Source organism: Miniopterus schreibersii, assembly GCF_964146895.1.
Source record: "Miniopterus schreibersii genome assembly, chromosome: 17".
Taxonomy (NCBI): domain Eukaryota; kingdom Metazoa; phylum Chordata; class Mammalia; order Chiroptera; family Miniopteridae; genus Miniopterus; species Miniopterus schreibersii.
In genome coordinates, this window is record NC_138117.1 from 3,562,102 (window position 1) to 3,577,240 (window position 15,139).

At 42.3% G+C, this 15,139-nt stretch overlaps 2 protein-coding genes across 7 annotated transcripts in view; one reads left to right on the forward strand and one right to left on the reverse strand.

Moving 5' to 3' along the window:
* Positions 1-845: 845 nt before the first annotated feature.
* Positions 846-9,945, reverse strand: RBM12B (RNA binding motif protein 12B). Of its 3 annotated transcripts, none has more exons than XM_081116598.1 (3): positions 9,857-9,945; positions 6,396-6,443; positions 846-5,792 (listed from the first exon to the last, which is right to left on the reverse strand). In XM_081116598.1, the coding sequence occupies exon 3, from the start codon at positions 5,762-5,764 to the stop codon at positions 2,936-2,938; it is 2,829 nt and encodes a 942-aa protein (XP_080972724.1). In that variant the 5' UTR covers positions 5,765-5,792; positions 6,396-6,443; positions 9,857-9,945; the 3' UTR covers positions 846-2,935. The 3 variants fall into 3 exon arrangements, with proteins under 3 accessions (XP_080972724.1, XP_080972723.1, XP_080972725.1); XM_081116597.1 differs by lacking the exon at positions 9,857-9,945 and adding an exon at positions 9,475-9,565 and having other exon boundaries at positions 852-5,792; XM_081116599.1 differs by lacking the exon at positions 9,857-9,945 and adding an exon at positions 8,796-9,557 and having other exon boundaries at positions 852-5,792.
* Positions 9,946-10,271: 326 nt separating this feature from the next.
* TMEM67 (transmembrane protein 67) overlaps positions 10,272-15,139 on the forward strand; it is a 32,412-nt gene continuing 27,544 nt past the window's right edge. For 2 of the 4 annotated variants that reach the window (XM_081116442.1, XM_081116443.1), the window contains exons 1-2: positions 12,079-12,319; positions 13,885-13,973. In XM_081116442.1, coding sequence (XP_080972568.1) covers positions 12,094-12,319; positions 13,885-13,973 — 315 coding nt within the window. In that variant the 5' untranslated portion in view covers positions 12,079-12,093. Of the gene's footprint in view, positions 10,293-12,078; positions 12,320-12,409; positions 12,475-13,884; positions 13,974-15,139 lie in introns of those variants that run through there. The other 2 variants (XM_081116445.1, XM_081116444.1) reach the window with 2 other exon arrangements.

Sequence of the window (15,139 nt, forward strand, 5' to 3'; positions counted from 1 at the left end):
GGTTTAAGGTTATTGGGGTTAAGTGATACAGTTAATTCATATATAATTACAGACCATAAATATATAGTCTCTAGTACAGCTCAATAAATGATAGCTAACATTTAATACAAATATGGAGGTGACACGGTCACTACTTAATAGATGATATATCAACCAAGAGCCACTGCTCTTGACCATGTTCTAAGTGATAAAAGTGCACTCCTAATGATTCTTACCCACTTCTAGGTTATGGGATTGTTTACTTTCTCCACATGATCTATATTTTTCACATACCTTCTAGACAAAAATGTTTAAGATAACTAAAATGGCACTGGTATTAAAGAACCAGTACGCTCTAGTGAACCTGATCTATCTGGGAGTAACGGAAAGTAAACAAAAGTGGCTATGAGATGATTATTGAAGCTGGATGATGGTTATGTGAGGATTTAGTACACTTCATGTGTTTGAAATTGGTGGTTTACTGGTTAAGCTGGCTCTCTAGAATGGATAGCACTGAATTTGTCGCATTTGCCAGTTTCCATAGTGTAACACTCCTACCATGGCCAATTTTGGTCACGAACATTATCGCTGAAGGCAGAGCTGGGAAGAGATGTGAAGAAATGGCTCCCAACCAGTAGAAGCCAGATGTGTATAATAAACTTTTTACTTAAAAAAGTTTTAAAATGTATCAAACTGATTACAGAGTAAAATTATTCATATCAATTCATTAATTTTACATTTATAAGCAAAATACAAAGGTTTATGTTTACACCTGGCTGGGTGCCTCAGTTGTTTGGAGCATACTCCCAATACACCAATAAGGTTATAGGTTTGATCCTGGGTCCCCTGAGGATTTTTTTTTTTTTAAATCTTATTTACTATTGTTGGCCTCTTATCTACCACCATCACACCACCCCAGCCTATTTTCAGCGGTTCCACATTGTGACGTCTTACTTTTAAGCTGCATTTTAGCTTTTATTGGTATGTATGTGAGAAGCGTTTTTATCTTCCATACATTCCTCATGAATGCTGATCAAACGAACCATCTGTATAATCTTTTAGGACTTAAAAGTATTTCTTCCTATTTGCTCTTTGTGTTTGGTTTGGGTATTAGTTTATCATTTTCCTAGCTATTTATAAGCTTACTAGTTTAAGGAGCCATACTGATGTGCTTTTTTTGAACCAAATTTACCAGTTTACTCATTCTAGCAAGCAGGATATTCACTATCAATAAAAACAAACTAAGGCTGGCTTCTCTTAGACTTTAAGTTATGGAAGGTTAATCCAAAATACATGTAGTACTAACTGGCTAAGTACTGACAAAGTATTCTACTTCTGCAATATCCTATTATTAAATGACAACTACTGTATATAAACTCAAATTTTATATTTGCTCAATGTGGGAAATCTCTGGATCACAGAATTGAAAGAAATTGGTTTTATCTAACTATAAAAGGCCAAAGTCAAATCTAGTTTGATAAAATGAACAATGTTTTAAATTAGAAGCCAATATATAATGTTAGTATCCAAGAGAAACCTGGATAAATGTCTAATACTAATTCTGTTTTTGATGCTATTTTTAAAACAATGGAAGAAAATATGGTTCCCTCTTGAAAATACTTTTAGCATGATCTTACTAAAATTTAAAGTACCATTTAACAAAGTTAGTAGGCAGAAGTGTTAAGAGCATGAACTGAAGTCAGTGGTGAGTCTGCGTTGACACTAGCTCCATGATTTAAGGTAAATTATTTAACCTCTCTAAACTTCATTATCTCATTTGTGAAAGAGGTAAATACTATATGGTTCTTATCATACTGAGATCATGCATGTAAAGCACTTTATACTTCCTAGCACATAGTAAGTGCTCAGTATTTGTTAGCCGTTATTAGTATGGGTATAGAAAAATCAAATCCAGCACTTACAAAATATTTATACTGAATACTGAGTATCAAAGTCAAAATTCTATCTCAAAAAAGTCTTATTTAGTTATTGAGTCTTTAGATACAAAGTTTTGAAATTAAAGAAAAAGAGAACCTAAGAATAAAGCTACATGAATCATCAGAAAATTCTTCCTAGAAACACAAACTATACCCATTTATCAGGAGTTCCCAGCCTAAGCCTGAGTTTCCTTATACTTACTTTATTTTTTGTCTTTTAAGTAGTTTGAGTTAATATTACCAGTTTGGTTGATGAGATGTTGAAGAAACCATAGAACTATACATAACACTCTACGCTAGTATTACAGAATGTTTGGTCCCTCCTATCATATTGTTTAATGTAGCTGTTGGAAAACTTCACAAAAGCAGCTGTAATTCTTTTTACCTTTTATACAAATACAAGTTAATTAGTTGGTCTATTCAGTTGTAATTTTTTTTATTTTTATAAAACTTTTCAAATTGAAAGTAAGAATCTCCTAACTTTTTACATAATTTCAACTTCACAGTATGTTCATGTTGAAGTATTTATAATTAATGGGAAGCGTCACACAGTAACATCAGACAAGGAGGAGGGCATTAATTCTGCAGGCAGGCAGCAGAGAAAATGCTAACCCTGAACAAACAGTTACTGACCATTTCCTTATACATTTTGAGTAGAAGGTGTAGACTACAGAATGCAAACAGAAGCGAATATAAGAGGTATCTTCTCCAAACACAGCTCTACTTATACAGGTCTTGAGGTCTGCCCGTGACATCAACACAAAGTTAACGCGCCGGGGCTATTCCTCTTCCCCACTGTCAAACGAGAAGACCACAGAGCTTTCATTAGAAGTAAACAATCTGCAAGCAAAAGAAAGCTAGACTTACATTCTACTACTAACATTTGTTCTAGTCACAGGTCAAATTTAAAACGTTCCTTTTTATTAGATAATTAAAATAAACACTTTTTTAAAAAACATAAATGCATTTTACTGCGTCAGTACTGGGGGAGGGGGTGAACGCTGAATGCGAAGCCCCCTCTAGAGCAGAACTAGCCGCACTTTGCGCGGGCCCACCGGCCTGTCGTTCAGGTCCCGGATGGCGGCCACGGCCTCGGCGTAGCTGGCCATGGCGACGACGGCCTCCCCCGTGGGCAGGCCCTGCTCGCTGTACTGCATCGTCACCGAGCCGGGCAGGACTCTGTATCCGTGGAAGAAGTCCAGAATTTCGTTCACATTAGCTTTGAATGGGAGATTCATGACCTTAATGGGTGTTATTCTACCTGAACTACAGTTTAACTTTGGGTCGGGCAGGAACCTCTCCTCAGGAGCGCTCCCTACGTTACGCTTTCCAAAATCAAACTTGCCACCTTCTGGGCGACCGAAATCCACAAAAGGGCGATGGCCTCTGAACTCCTCGGATGCGCCCCTGAACGCCTCGCCGGGCGGCCCCAGGTCGGCCGGGGCCCTCGAGTCCTCCGCAGCCTCCCCGAGCTCCTCCGGGAGCCGCCTGAGGTCCTCGTCGGAAGGGCATCGGAAGCCTTCCTCCCGCGGGCTCCGGAAGTCCTCGTCCGGAAGGCGCCTGAACTCCTCCTCCGGCGGGCGCCTGAGCTCCTCCTCTCGGGGCTGCCGGAAGTGCTCCAGGGGCGGCCTCCGGAAGTGCTCCTGGGGGGGCCGACGGAAGTGCTCGTGGGGCGGCCGCCGGTAGTGTTCCGAGGGCGGCCGCCGGAAGTCCTCCTCAGAATACCCAAAGTCCTCCTCCGGAGTCCGTCGGAAGTCATCCTCCGGTGGCCGCCTGAAGTCCCGCTCGGGAAGTTGCCTGAAGTCTTCCTCTGCAATTCGCCGGAAGTCCTCCTCAGGGTACCGCCGGAAGTCCTCCTTAGGTCGTCGCCTCCATTCCGCCTGGGGGAGCCGCCTAAAGTCATCCTCTGGGGGTCGTCTCCAGTCATCCTCAGGCGGCCGTCTGAACTCTCCCTCGGGAAGTCGCCGCCAGTCGTCCTCGGGAGGCCGCCTCCAGTCCTCAGGGGATCGCCGGAAGCCCTTCTTGGGAGGCTGCCGGAAGTCCTCCTCAGGGGGCCGCCTCCAGTCCTCTTCCGGATGGCACCTAAAATCCTCCCAGGGGCACCCGAAGTCGTCCTCGGGAGGCCTCCGGAAGTGCCCCTCCCGAGGGTGCCCGAAGCCGTCCGGGGACTGCCGGAAGTCTTCCGGAGGGCACCGGCCAGGCGGCGGGAAATCGCCCTGCGGGTGCCTGAAGTGGCCCGGCTGCCTCGAGTCTTCTTGCCGACGCCTCAAGTGTTCAGAAAGGCCCACAGCGTACACGGGCGGGTCACTCGGGTCCAGTGAGTGGGACGGGTCATCTCGGTCACGTGACTGCGAGTGGTCTTGCCTTCTCTTACTGGACGGCGAGGAAAAATTTACACCAAACTCCTGCATTTGTGCCTCAGATATGAGTCTTAACAGCACCTCTGTCCCCAAGAATCTTCGACGGTTGAGACGTTCAGCTTTCATGGCCTGTTCTTCTGATCTGAACTTCACCAATGCTTCTCCCAGACCAACTCCTTTGTCGTCATAAAGCAGGTAAATGTCATCCTCAGCAAGAGGAAAGTCTGCGAAGAACTTCTGCACTTCAACTTTTGTAACATCAAATGGAAAATTTCTTATATATATGCACAGTTTCTGGCCGGAGTAGCCTTCTTGAGAGTGTTTTTGCGAAACATGTCCAAGCCTCTCTCTCTCTATTGATGCCGGTCTCTTCTTTTCATAACATTCGATGAACTTCAGCATCTGTTTTCTAGAAATCGGATCAACAAGAACCGGACGATACTGTAAAACAGTCTTATGTAAGCCCAGGGCACTGTTATAGTCTTTCAGAGTCTTGAACATCACAAAGGCGTATCTTGTTCTTCTTTCATCTTTATATAAGAACCTAATCTGTTCATTACTCAGATCAGTATCTCTAAAGAAATTCCTTAAATCTCTTTTGTTAATACTCAGGGACAGATTTTTTAAGTGAACATAAAATCCAAGAGGGGAACGAGAACGTGTTCTTCTGGGAGATTTTGAATGAGATCGTTTTCGAAAATGTCTATCGTTTACTCCTCTCGGTGGAGAATGTTCTTCAGTTCTCACAGGAGCGTCGCCCTCCTTACCTGTACTACCACCAAACTCAATCCACTGTTGTTCTGAGCCTTGCATTACTTCTATAAATCTGGAGCCCATAAAACTTCTATGACATTTAAGACCTCCTGAAGCATCAATACATGAAGCAAATTTTACTATGGCATCACCATTATTCCGGCCATCATGATGTTTTAAGAAAATTACTCCATCCACACACAAACCAGAAAAAAACACATGTACATCATCTTCATTTACTAAGTAAGGCAAACCTCGCAGAAACAAGTAAGGATTCTCTGCCTTCAATGGCCGTGTCTTTCTTGGCCTTAAATCACCATGTCCTGTACCATTAGTATGAAACCCAGCATCTTGATTAATCGGAGAGCCATATCCAGAATTACTTGCTTCTTCTTTAATACCCTCAACAAAATTAGGTAAGCAGCCAACCCTTGATGCCCCAGATCCTGGCCGCTCTCTTCCTAAGTGATCAGTTCTTTTCATTTCTATGGTCTTCTGCATTTCTGCCTTACTGCTAAGAAAGAGCTCTACAGATGAATCCTTGATAAACCCTCCTGAACGACTTATGGCACGTCTTGCATCTTCATCTGTTGCAAAAATAATAAAAGCCTCCCCAATTTCCCCTCCAATTATATGCACTCCTCCATCAGGAATAGTCAATCCCGTGAAAAAGTGGCGAATATCCACAGGCCCAGCAATAAAAGGAAGCCCCAGTAAACGGATGACTACTGCCATGCTGAGCTCAAATCACAGCAATAATGACCTGCAGACAAAAAGGTACACATAATAGCAAGTCTTACTTTTGAAGTACCTTATCCCACACTAAGCTTAATAATTACTTGGTTCCTACCTTCATTAGCATTTATAAATGAAAACAAAATACAAGTTCACAAAAATACTGATATACTGATGGTATCTAATTCTTTAAAAGAAAAAAACACAACAACAAGGAATAAACTCCCTCCTATCTAAACATACAAATAAACCAACTACTTTGAAGATACATTTTCATATCACCTATCCTATATAGTAGGAACATCAAGAATATCAAATCTTTGTAAGTCTGCCAAGTGCTGCTTCACAACAAGACCAAACTATTTTCAGACTCACTAAGAAACGTATCTTCTACTGACACATGAGAGGGAACTCTGTGGATTAAAGAATTTTACCAGGAGGAATTTTACATATTTATAAAAGCTGTCTATGGTCAGTATGTAATTATTGTTCAAGATAATAAATTGCTTACTACTAGTGCATCACTGGCCAGACACAAAGTACAGAAGGCAGGTACCTAAGATGTATTATTCTACTTTTACATTTTTTTTGTCAAGCCTCTCTGAAAAGCCTTAAGCTCTGAATATCTTACCTTTTTATTATTTCTTGGAGACCTGTTAATTCTGTAAAAGCAACTTAACTGTGGAAAGAAAATGAAATATAATTAATCCCAGGACCCTGTAATTGATCTTAACGCCAGATTAGGATATTCACTTCAGAATGACCTATTTAAAAAGTGAAGTAATATAAGGAACCACAACTACGGGCATTACAAGATGGTCTTCTTTATTCCAAGAGGAAATGAATCATCCTCTAGCAAAAAGGAGGTACAAATTCCAAGCAGACATCTGCAAAGTATTTAAAAACAAAAAAACTTCTATAAACTAAACTTGATTGGAAATGGTACAAGGAAAGGAGATGATGGAAATGTTATATATTTTACTTGGAGCGTTGGTTACATGGGTGTATAAATTTATTAAGGCTAAATGAATTCTATCTTTAAGGTCTGTGCATTTCACTTTATATAAATTTTACATACACTTAAAAAAAAAAAAAAAAGACAACTGTTCCACAAGTTAAACGGCAATTTAAAAATACCAAAAAATTCCCTAAAACTCTCTATTTCTTCCAACCATGGAAAGACCAAACACCTAACTCATTATTATATCCAACTCTCTAGCAATTCTCCCTTTCAAAACATAAAACCAAATCAAATTTAAAGAGCAACCATTCAAATGATAAAATAAACACTAACGTTTCAAATTCAAACACTAATTTTTAAAACAAAATCCAAACAATGGCTATCATTTGGATATAATGTTAAGTTCTACATATACAGCTCACACTTCCAAACATGGAACCAAATATAATTAAGGCAAATACTAAAATATCCCTAACATAAAAAAATCTCAATTACTACTATTCCATATCTTAAACTCAATTACTCCTTAAACTCCTAAAAGAATTACTATTAAAATTCCTCTCAAGGCAAACGGAAAATGTTCAGATAAATACCAAATCTTCTTAAGCTAATAAGTTTATTCCATTTCAAACAAGTGTTCTGAGTTTTAATGAAGAAACACAAATGACAATGTAGAAAAGTAAAAATATAATAAAAATACATTAATTTGGGATGTCTGGGGACTATCAATATTAACTACTGAAAAATCTCAACTTAGTGTTTAAGGAAATTCACATCTAATACTTTCAGAGATACCCAAACAATATTTAATGTAGTCTTTCCAAATAAGTTTTTAAGAACTGCTAAATTAATCATCATGAATTTGTTTTTAATGTGCAAATAAAGGTTGCTTTAATTTGGTACTTACATCTAAGTACCACTCTTCCACAAAGTGGGGTCTGAACACATATTCTTTGAGGTCTGCAAAGTCTATTTTCCTTTGAAAAGGGTCCACAGATAAAAGTTTTTAAACTATAAGCTAAACTAAAAAAAACAATAAATTACTTGGCACATTCTACATCTTAATTATCAATCTCAAACTGGTATTAAAACTATTGAAATTTACTATTAAAATACTTGCATGGTAGGTATATGAGAAATCTCTGTAATTTCTGCTCAATATTGCTATAAACCTAAAAAACTGCTCTTAAAAAATCATCTATTTAAAAGAAAAATCTGCATAGTACAAAAAAAATCGAGTACAAGTCTAGTTTCTTCAATAAACCAACATCCACACCAGCGTTTTAACAAAAACTATAAATGGATTCTGGAATAGTTGTCCCCATTCAAGTTCTAAGACTCCTACTTAGGCAAACTGACTTAGCTCCTTTTATACTTTTAAAATATTTTAGAAAGCAGCGTAAGTGCACATCATTTGTCCCATCCAATTTTTTTTTTTTAAAGGGATTTACCCTGAGAACATAATAAATCTACAAGAAAAGTTAGCGATGTTTCAAGGAACACGTCAAACTCAAAAGATTCCTAGTAACTGACACTCCCTAACTTTAAAAAGTATTTTCGCTAAGCAGTTCATGAGCACAAACCTCGTGAATTCAATTCAAGCAAACTATATAAAAAAAAATTTTTAATTTGTCACAGTTAAATATATCTAATGCTTAAACTTTCTTGCCCTTGAGACACTAGGGTAATGCACCATGGATCTCTCTACAATACCACACAAGAAGACCACCTATAAGAGATCAGTTCTCAAAATGAGCACTTTTCCTGTGGTTGCCATGTAATTTCCTTAAGCAAATTCTGCAGAAATTCTATCCTTAGAACATTACACAATAAACAAAACAGAGAATACTCTAAAGCACTTAAAATTTTTCGACTTCTGAATGCAACAAAAGTATTTTTTGTAACTGTTGATTTAAAGACAGAGATCGGTGAGTCTAACCTGTGAAAGGAAATGGATCCTTAAAAGCTCATTTACGGGCAAGTCAGTGAAATAAGTAAACTCATTTTGCTATTTTTATCCAACAATTCATCCCCCTTGATCACCATTATCACTGAACAAGAAATGCGCACCTTCTAATCAAGCCCGAGAGGGACACTGGAGGGAGGCTACGTTTAAACAGGCATCATTTCAGATCCATTTGATTTTAACTAGCGAGGAACAAGTCATTTCCCAAACTTGGTGAGGGAGCGAAAATTCCTTAAAACCCAGCTATGATAAAGCACATTCCAACTCTAAACGCATGAATTTCCCCTGCATAAAATAATCGAGCCCCAGTCCACAATTACTCCTCATGATGACCTGCCTCTTATCCTCTGACAACGTGGATGGTTAAAAGGAAACCCAAAGGCACGAAGACAGAGCCACGGTCCCCCACAGGCACTGCACATGAAGGCGACTCCGCACGGCACGGGACCGCCCCAACATCCATCAATCCTCGGACGGGGATCAGCCGAAGGCACCGCTGCTAGAGCCCAAAGCCTTTGTCCAGACTCCCGGGGTCAGCGCTTCCTTTTTTCACGCCAGGCCGAGTAGCTGTGCGCGCTCCGCCGCCGCCGCGCCTTCGGACGGGACCGGCTTCCACATTCACTTGGACCGCCCCGCGCCGCGCCTCTCCGCTCCCGGGTCCCAAGGGCACGGCTTCCAGGGCTCCCCGCTCTACCTAGCGCGTCGGCCCCTCTCGAGCCTGAGGACGGGGCCCTCTCTCCTGCCACCACGCACCACGATGACACAGCAAAGAGGGGGAAATACCTATGCGATCCCTCGGTGGCTTCACTCTCCAGGGAGCCGGGGAGCGCGCACAGCCGCACCCGGAGGCTGACCGGCCTCGGCGCGGAAGGAGGGGGCCCCGAGGGCACGAGCTACGCTAGAGGCGGGCGCGGCGGCCGCCCCGCCTTTCCGCTCCTCCCGTCCCGGCGGCCAGCCCCTGCCCCCTCCCCCGACGCCCCCGAGGTAACGGCTTCGCACTTGGCAGCCAACACGCACGGCTGCCGCCGAGTCGGACGCGCGGGCCGGGGCCGGGGCCGGGGCCGGGGCCCGGGCGGGGGCGGGGGCGGGGGAGGGGCACTCGGCGTCGCAGCAGCCTCCCCAGAAGGGCCCTCGGTGAGCCTAGAGGAAGATGGCGCCCACTCACCCCTCCGCTCCGGACAAACGGACGCACAGTTTGCCCATGCGCGCTCCAGGCGTCCCCGCCGCCCGGGCGCTGCGGCCGGCTTTGCGCACGCTCCCTGGCGCTCGCCCGCTTCCGGTTGTCCGGGGGCAGGGGCGGTGCCGGCCGAGCCCGCGGGCGGGGCTGAGCTGAGCTGCTGCGCATGCTCAGCTCCCAGCTAACGGGGAGGCCTGAGCTTCTGCGCATGCTCGGCTCCCAGCTAACGGGGAGGCCTGAGCTTCTGCGCATGCTCAGTTCCCAGCTAACGGGGAGGCCCCGCTGGGAAGGGGGCGTCCTACCCGAAACTCTGAGACTAATCGTAGCTGTGACGTGAAGCTTCGATAAGGAGCTGCTTCCGGACGCTGCGGGAACGTTCGTGACGTCGAGGAGTTAAGGAAAGGGATGTAAAAGCAGAGAAAAGGTGGCGGTTTCTTTTTTTTTTTTTTTTTTTTTACAGCACTGCGCAGTTGTGTGGTGTAAACAGCTTCTAAAAGGATCTTCGTAAACAAAGTGTTAGCTTTACTACCCTTAGATATTCCCCAAATACAACGCCAGCCCCCAGGGGGCTTAAATGCACGCTATGTTCAATTTTATAGGCATCAATAACTCTCCGCCTGCGTTTGTTGTTCCTGTCTCGGGGTGTTTTGAAACGTGAGACCCGAGAGGCCGGTGGTGAAAACTGAGACGCGGAGAGCGCGCTGCAGGCCTGCTCGGTGGGAGCTGGTGAGCCGCCTCGCGTCTGATTTTATGGTCCTATTCACGAATAACAGCAGCCCACCATCTTCATAGAGAAAACATTTGCTTTCCTGATTAAAGAGACAGGAAACATCGCTGGTTCCGTTCCTTTCCTTCTTGCAATTTTAAATCTGAATGTTGATATCTGGTACAAGGCAATCACACTGCAACTGCAGATACAGCTTTCGGACATCGTTGAATAAACTCCAAGAGCCACCTGCCTCCAGGCTTCTTGTGTTTGTTTTGGTTGCAGGCACTGTGAGCTGGCTGGAACGATCTGATCTATTGCCTGCAGCAAAAGTGTCCCTGATATGGTCCCAATTTATGCTTAACAGCTTTAGCTAACATTTTTTCTGCTATCCTTGTGGGCACTTCATACACTGAACCCACAGTACCTACAGTTACCTTAAATTTATCTATTTTGAATCCTTCTGCTACAAATAAGCTCTCTATTTAGCTCTTTGGGAGCAGTTTTGTTAGGTGCAGTGCCCAACATAGTTCCATTGTCTGTGGTATATAATGGCAGTATCATCTTGTTAAATAAAAACAACAGGTTTGTCCCATTGTAGAATACGCCAAATTATTCCACACAAAAAATGCTTAATAGATTGAAAAGATAACTGGGTTCAGAGATAACAAATGGAGCTAAATTCTAGTTTCACCACTTCGGAAATAATGTAACTTTTTTAATCTTCAGTTTCCTTTTTTGTAAAAGGATTCAAAAGAAATAGTATTCCCTTAAAGAGTTGACCTGTAAACTGGCTCTGAAGGTAACTTTGAAATGTTTTGGGGGGGCTAACAGCCTCCATGGGTGTCTACTTTGAAAGACAACATCCATGTCTATAAATTTGATTTAAAAGTATTAGGTTCCTTCTTTATTCACAAGAGGGGCGAATATTATCGCATTTTATATACACGGTTTTTTTGTGCTCAAAATAAGGAAAGTAGAAACGCAAAGAAAGGTCTGGCAGGAAATACCTTTCTTTGGTTTCTGAGCCAGTCTCCCAGCGCTGCCTATCAGCGTTCTGCCTACTTTTCCGACAGACGTATTTCGACAAATACTTTTTGGACTGTTAATCCTTTAACACGAAATGACCTAATCTGGATGAATTCTGACGTATATATCATTTAACAGTTTAATGAAATACTTTTAATTTGTGCGATGCAATCTGGTATTTTTCTTTCCGGTGCTATTTTATCTCCCGACCTCCAAATCGAGTTCCCGTCCCGCAGACGGTTCCCGTCCCAGCGTTTGAAACAAAGGTTTTCAAAGACAGGGTGGGACCTCCCAGGCCCCAAGGTGGGCTCACCCCGCATTCTTTCTTTTTACGACCAACCAGCTTCCCGCGGCTTTGGTAACCTAGCAACCAAGCAGCTTTCCGTAGACACTTCCGGAGCCTCAGGCCGAAGTTGACCAATCGGCTCTGCAGAGTCGCCGCAAGGGCTGACGGGGCGCTGGAAACTGCGCAGCCGCGGGCGTCGGCACCATGGCGACGGGCGGCCGCGGCGCAGGGGCGGCCATGGCGGTCCCGGCCGCCTTCCCCGCGGCTGTGGTGACTGTGCTCCTCCAGTGGGTCCTCCCTGGCGTCTCCCAGGCCCAGAGCTTCTCCCTCCCTTTCCGGCAGCCGGAGACCTGCGGCCACAACCAGTACTTCGATATCTCCGCGCTCGCCTGCGCCCGCTGCGGCGCCGACCAGAGGCGGGCCGCCCACGGTGAGGGGGAGGGGCGGGCCCGGGCCGGTCCCCGACGTCGCCCGAACACCTGTCTGGGGACCCCCAGGTCGCCACCCGCGCTCGAGCGGGCGCTAGTTCCCCCGCCCCCCCCAGCCTAGGGCCTTCAGGGAGCCCCTGGAAAGCTGCCTGTCGAGGTAGAAACAATGGAGAAGTCATCTGAGCTGCAGGGGATAGGGCAGGCTGCGGGGAGCAGGGGACAGGACAGGCCGCGGGGAGCAGGGGACAGGACAGGCTGCGGGAAGCAGGGGACAGGACAGGCTGGGGAAGGGATGCACATTGGCCCTCGGACTTTGATAACCGTTTATCTTACTTTTCAAATCCCAGAAATTTAGAGCTGGAAGGGGCCTTAACCTTGAGCAGGTGCAGTGTTCTCATTTTTACAGATAAGCAAAATGAAGCCCAGGTGAGGCTGTGACGTCCCCTCTGTCGCCTCAGTTGGGAACAGGAAGAACACGCGTCTCTCCGCCCTGAGCCTGGAACTATGTGTTTCCACGATAGGATGTGTCCATGATATTACGGATTTCCTTAGGACTTGTCACTTTTATTATTGAATGTTACTAATTGCCCTTAAAGTCTCTTCAAATTAAGTTTAATTTTTATTTTATTTTATTATTTTATTTTATTTTATTTTTGCTTGAAATATCCATCATATTTGGCCCTGGTTCCCCTCACGGAAACCGCTTAGAATAAGACTTCTCCTATATTCTAAAGTCTAAGATGTTTTCAGTCTCAATTTTGTCACACCCATGGTGTTAAATTTCTGCCATCGTCAAATCTGACATATCCCCATTTAAGTCATCGTGTAGGACGGGTCAGGCTCCTCAGGTGATGAGAAAGAATTTCGCAGGCTCTGAAGTGTATGGTGTGAGTTTCATAATTATGAACCCAGGTATATGCGTTCTACTGCGAAGGTTTCTGTGGGTGCTGTTTCCACTTCAGGCTTCCTTAGAAAATGACATCCGCACCTACTCAGCACACTGAGCGGCGATTATCTCATAATGTTTACTATCTGTGCAAACAGAGGAATATGGTAATTTATTGGGATGAATGTAACTTTTCTAATAAGGTTTTGTTTTGACAAAGTAAATTTAAATTTATCGAACATGTGTGTGTGTTTGGGTGAAATAGAAGTGAGAAATTTACATATCAGTTAATCAGTAATGTGTTAGTTCAATAATTTATTATGCTTGCACTAAAAATAGTGGCAAGCACAATACCAACCATGTACCTAACACATCCTAAGACCTTTACATATAATGTTCATACCAACTATGAGGGAAGAATTGGTTTTTTCCATTTTACCAAAGCGGAAGCCAGAGCACAAGAAAGTTCAGTAACTTGCTCAAGGTCACACAGCTAAGTAGCAGAATCAAAATTAGAACCCAAGGAGTATGTTTCTGGATTTGAACCTAGGCAGTACTAGTTCCAGAGTCTTTCTCTTAACTACCGTACTTTTTCTCTAGATCTTAAGGATTATTAAAAGTTTCCTGTCTTGGAATTTTATTTTTATTTACCAAGGTCTAAATTGGCTCTCTTCTTTTTAGGAACTTCATGTGTGTGTCTACCAGGATTTCAGATGATCTCTAATAATGGAGGAGCTGATATTATTTGTAAAAAGTGCCCAGAAGACATGGTATGAAGCAGTTATCTTTAAATAATTTTACTGTAAAAAGTAGTAAATTAAATTTATTTTTTAAACTACCACTTAATACTGTACACTACTATTTTCCCACAGCCATTAACATTATAAAGCTAACTTTTTTTTTTCCTACAGTAAGTTTTGGGAGGTTAGTGAAATTTTATGCACACTTGGAATAAACAGGAATATTGCTTTTTAAATTCTGAAATTAAAAAACCCACAAAGCTGTGAAAATGTGTGTTTTTACTTTTCCTCATAGAGTAACTCAGTTAGTTATAAAGAAAAATAGATGAATGATACATATATAGAGCAATTTGGAATATGTGTATCCTTCGCCTGGTACAAATTGAGTTCCGAGTCTTAGACCTCTGTGTCAGCATTTTATATAATTCATGTTCATAATGATATTAAGTTGATAAGTTCTTGAAATGTCAATTGCATTATTAAGTAGGTTAAATAATATCTGTTGCTGTTCTCTTAGTCATTTCATTATGTCATTTTTGGAAAATTAGGAAGCTAATAGTTATTATATATGGTGATTCTTAACAGAAATATATTTTCAGTCATTTTGGATAATTAAGCGTGTGCCACTTCTGACTTTTATAGTAATATTTCTTCTCATTGTCTGTGTTCAAAGAAGCATTGAATCTGGGAATTTAATATAAAGTTACCAGTTGTCCTACTTTATGGCTGGTGCTTACATATTTGATGATCATTTTGATACTTTTGTATTTTTGGAAATAATGACCTTATAAGTAGCCACTATTATGAAGTGATGCCAAAGGAGACTTGTTTTTCAGTGGCATTGCTAAGAAGTCCTAATTTTTAAATAGTCTTATGTAAATGTGCTACCAAATATAGGAGCATTTATTGAAATACCCAGTTTTTCAACCAAAATGTAAAGTAATTTGTGGCATTGTTTTTTATTACCACTGTTCTCTATTAATTTTGGCTACATTCATGTTTGTAATATAATTGCTGTATTTTTATCTCAGGTTTTTCCTAAATCATATAATAAGCCCAATTTTGAATGATGTCATATTTTACTGGTACAAACTATTAATGGATAGAAGGGAATAGCCTCATAATTTAACTTTAACAACTTTGTTTACACATCAGTTATATACCATAACTATTTTGAATCATAACTTAATTTTTAA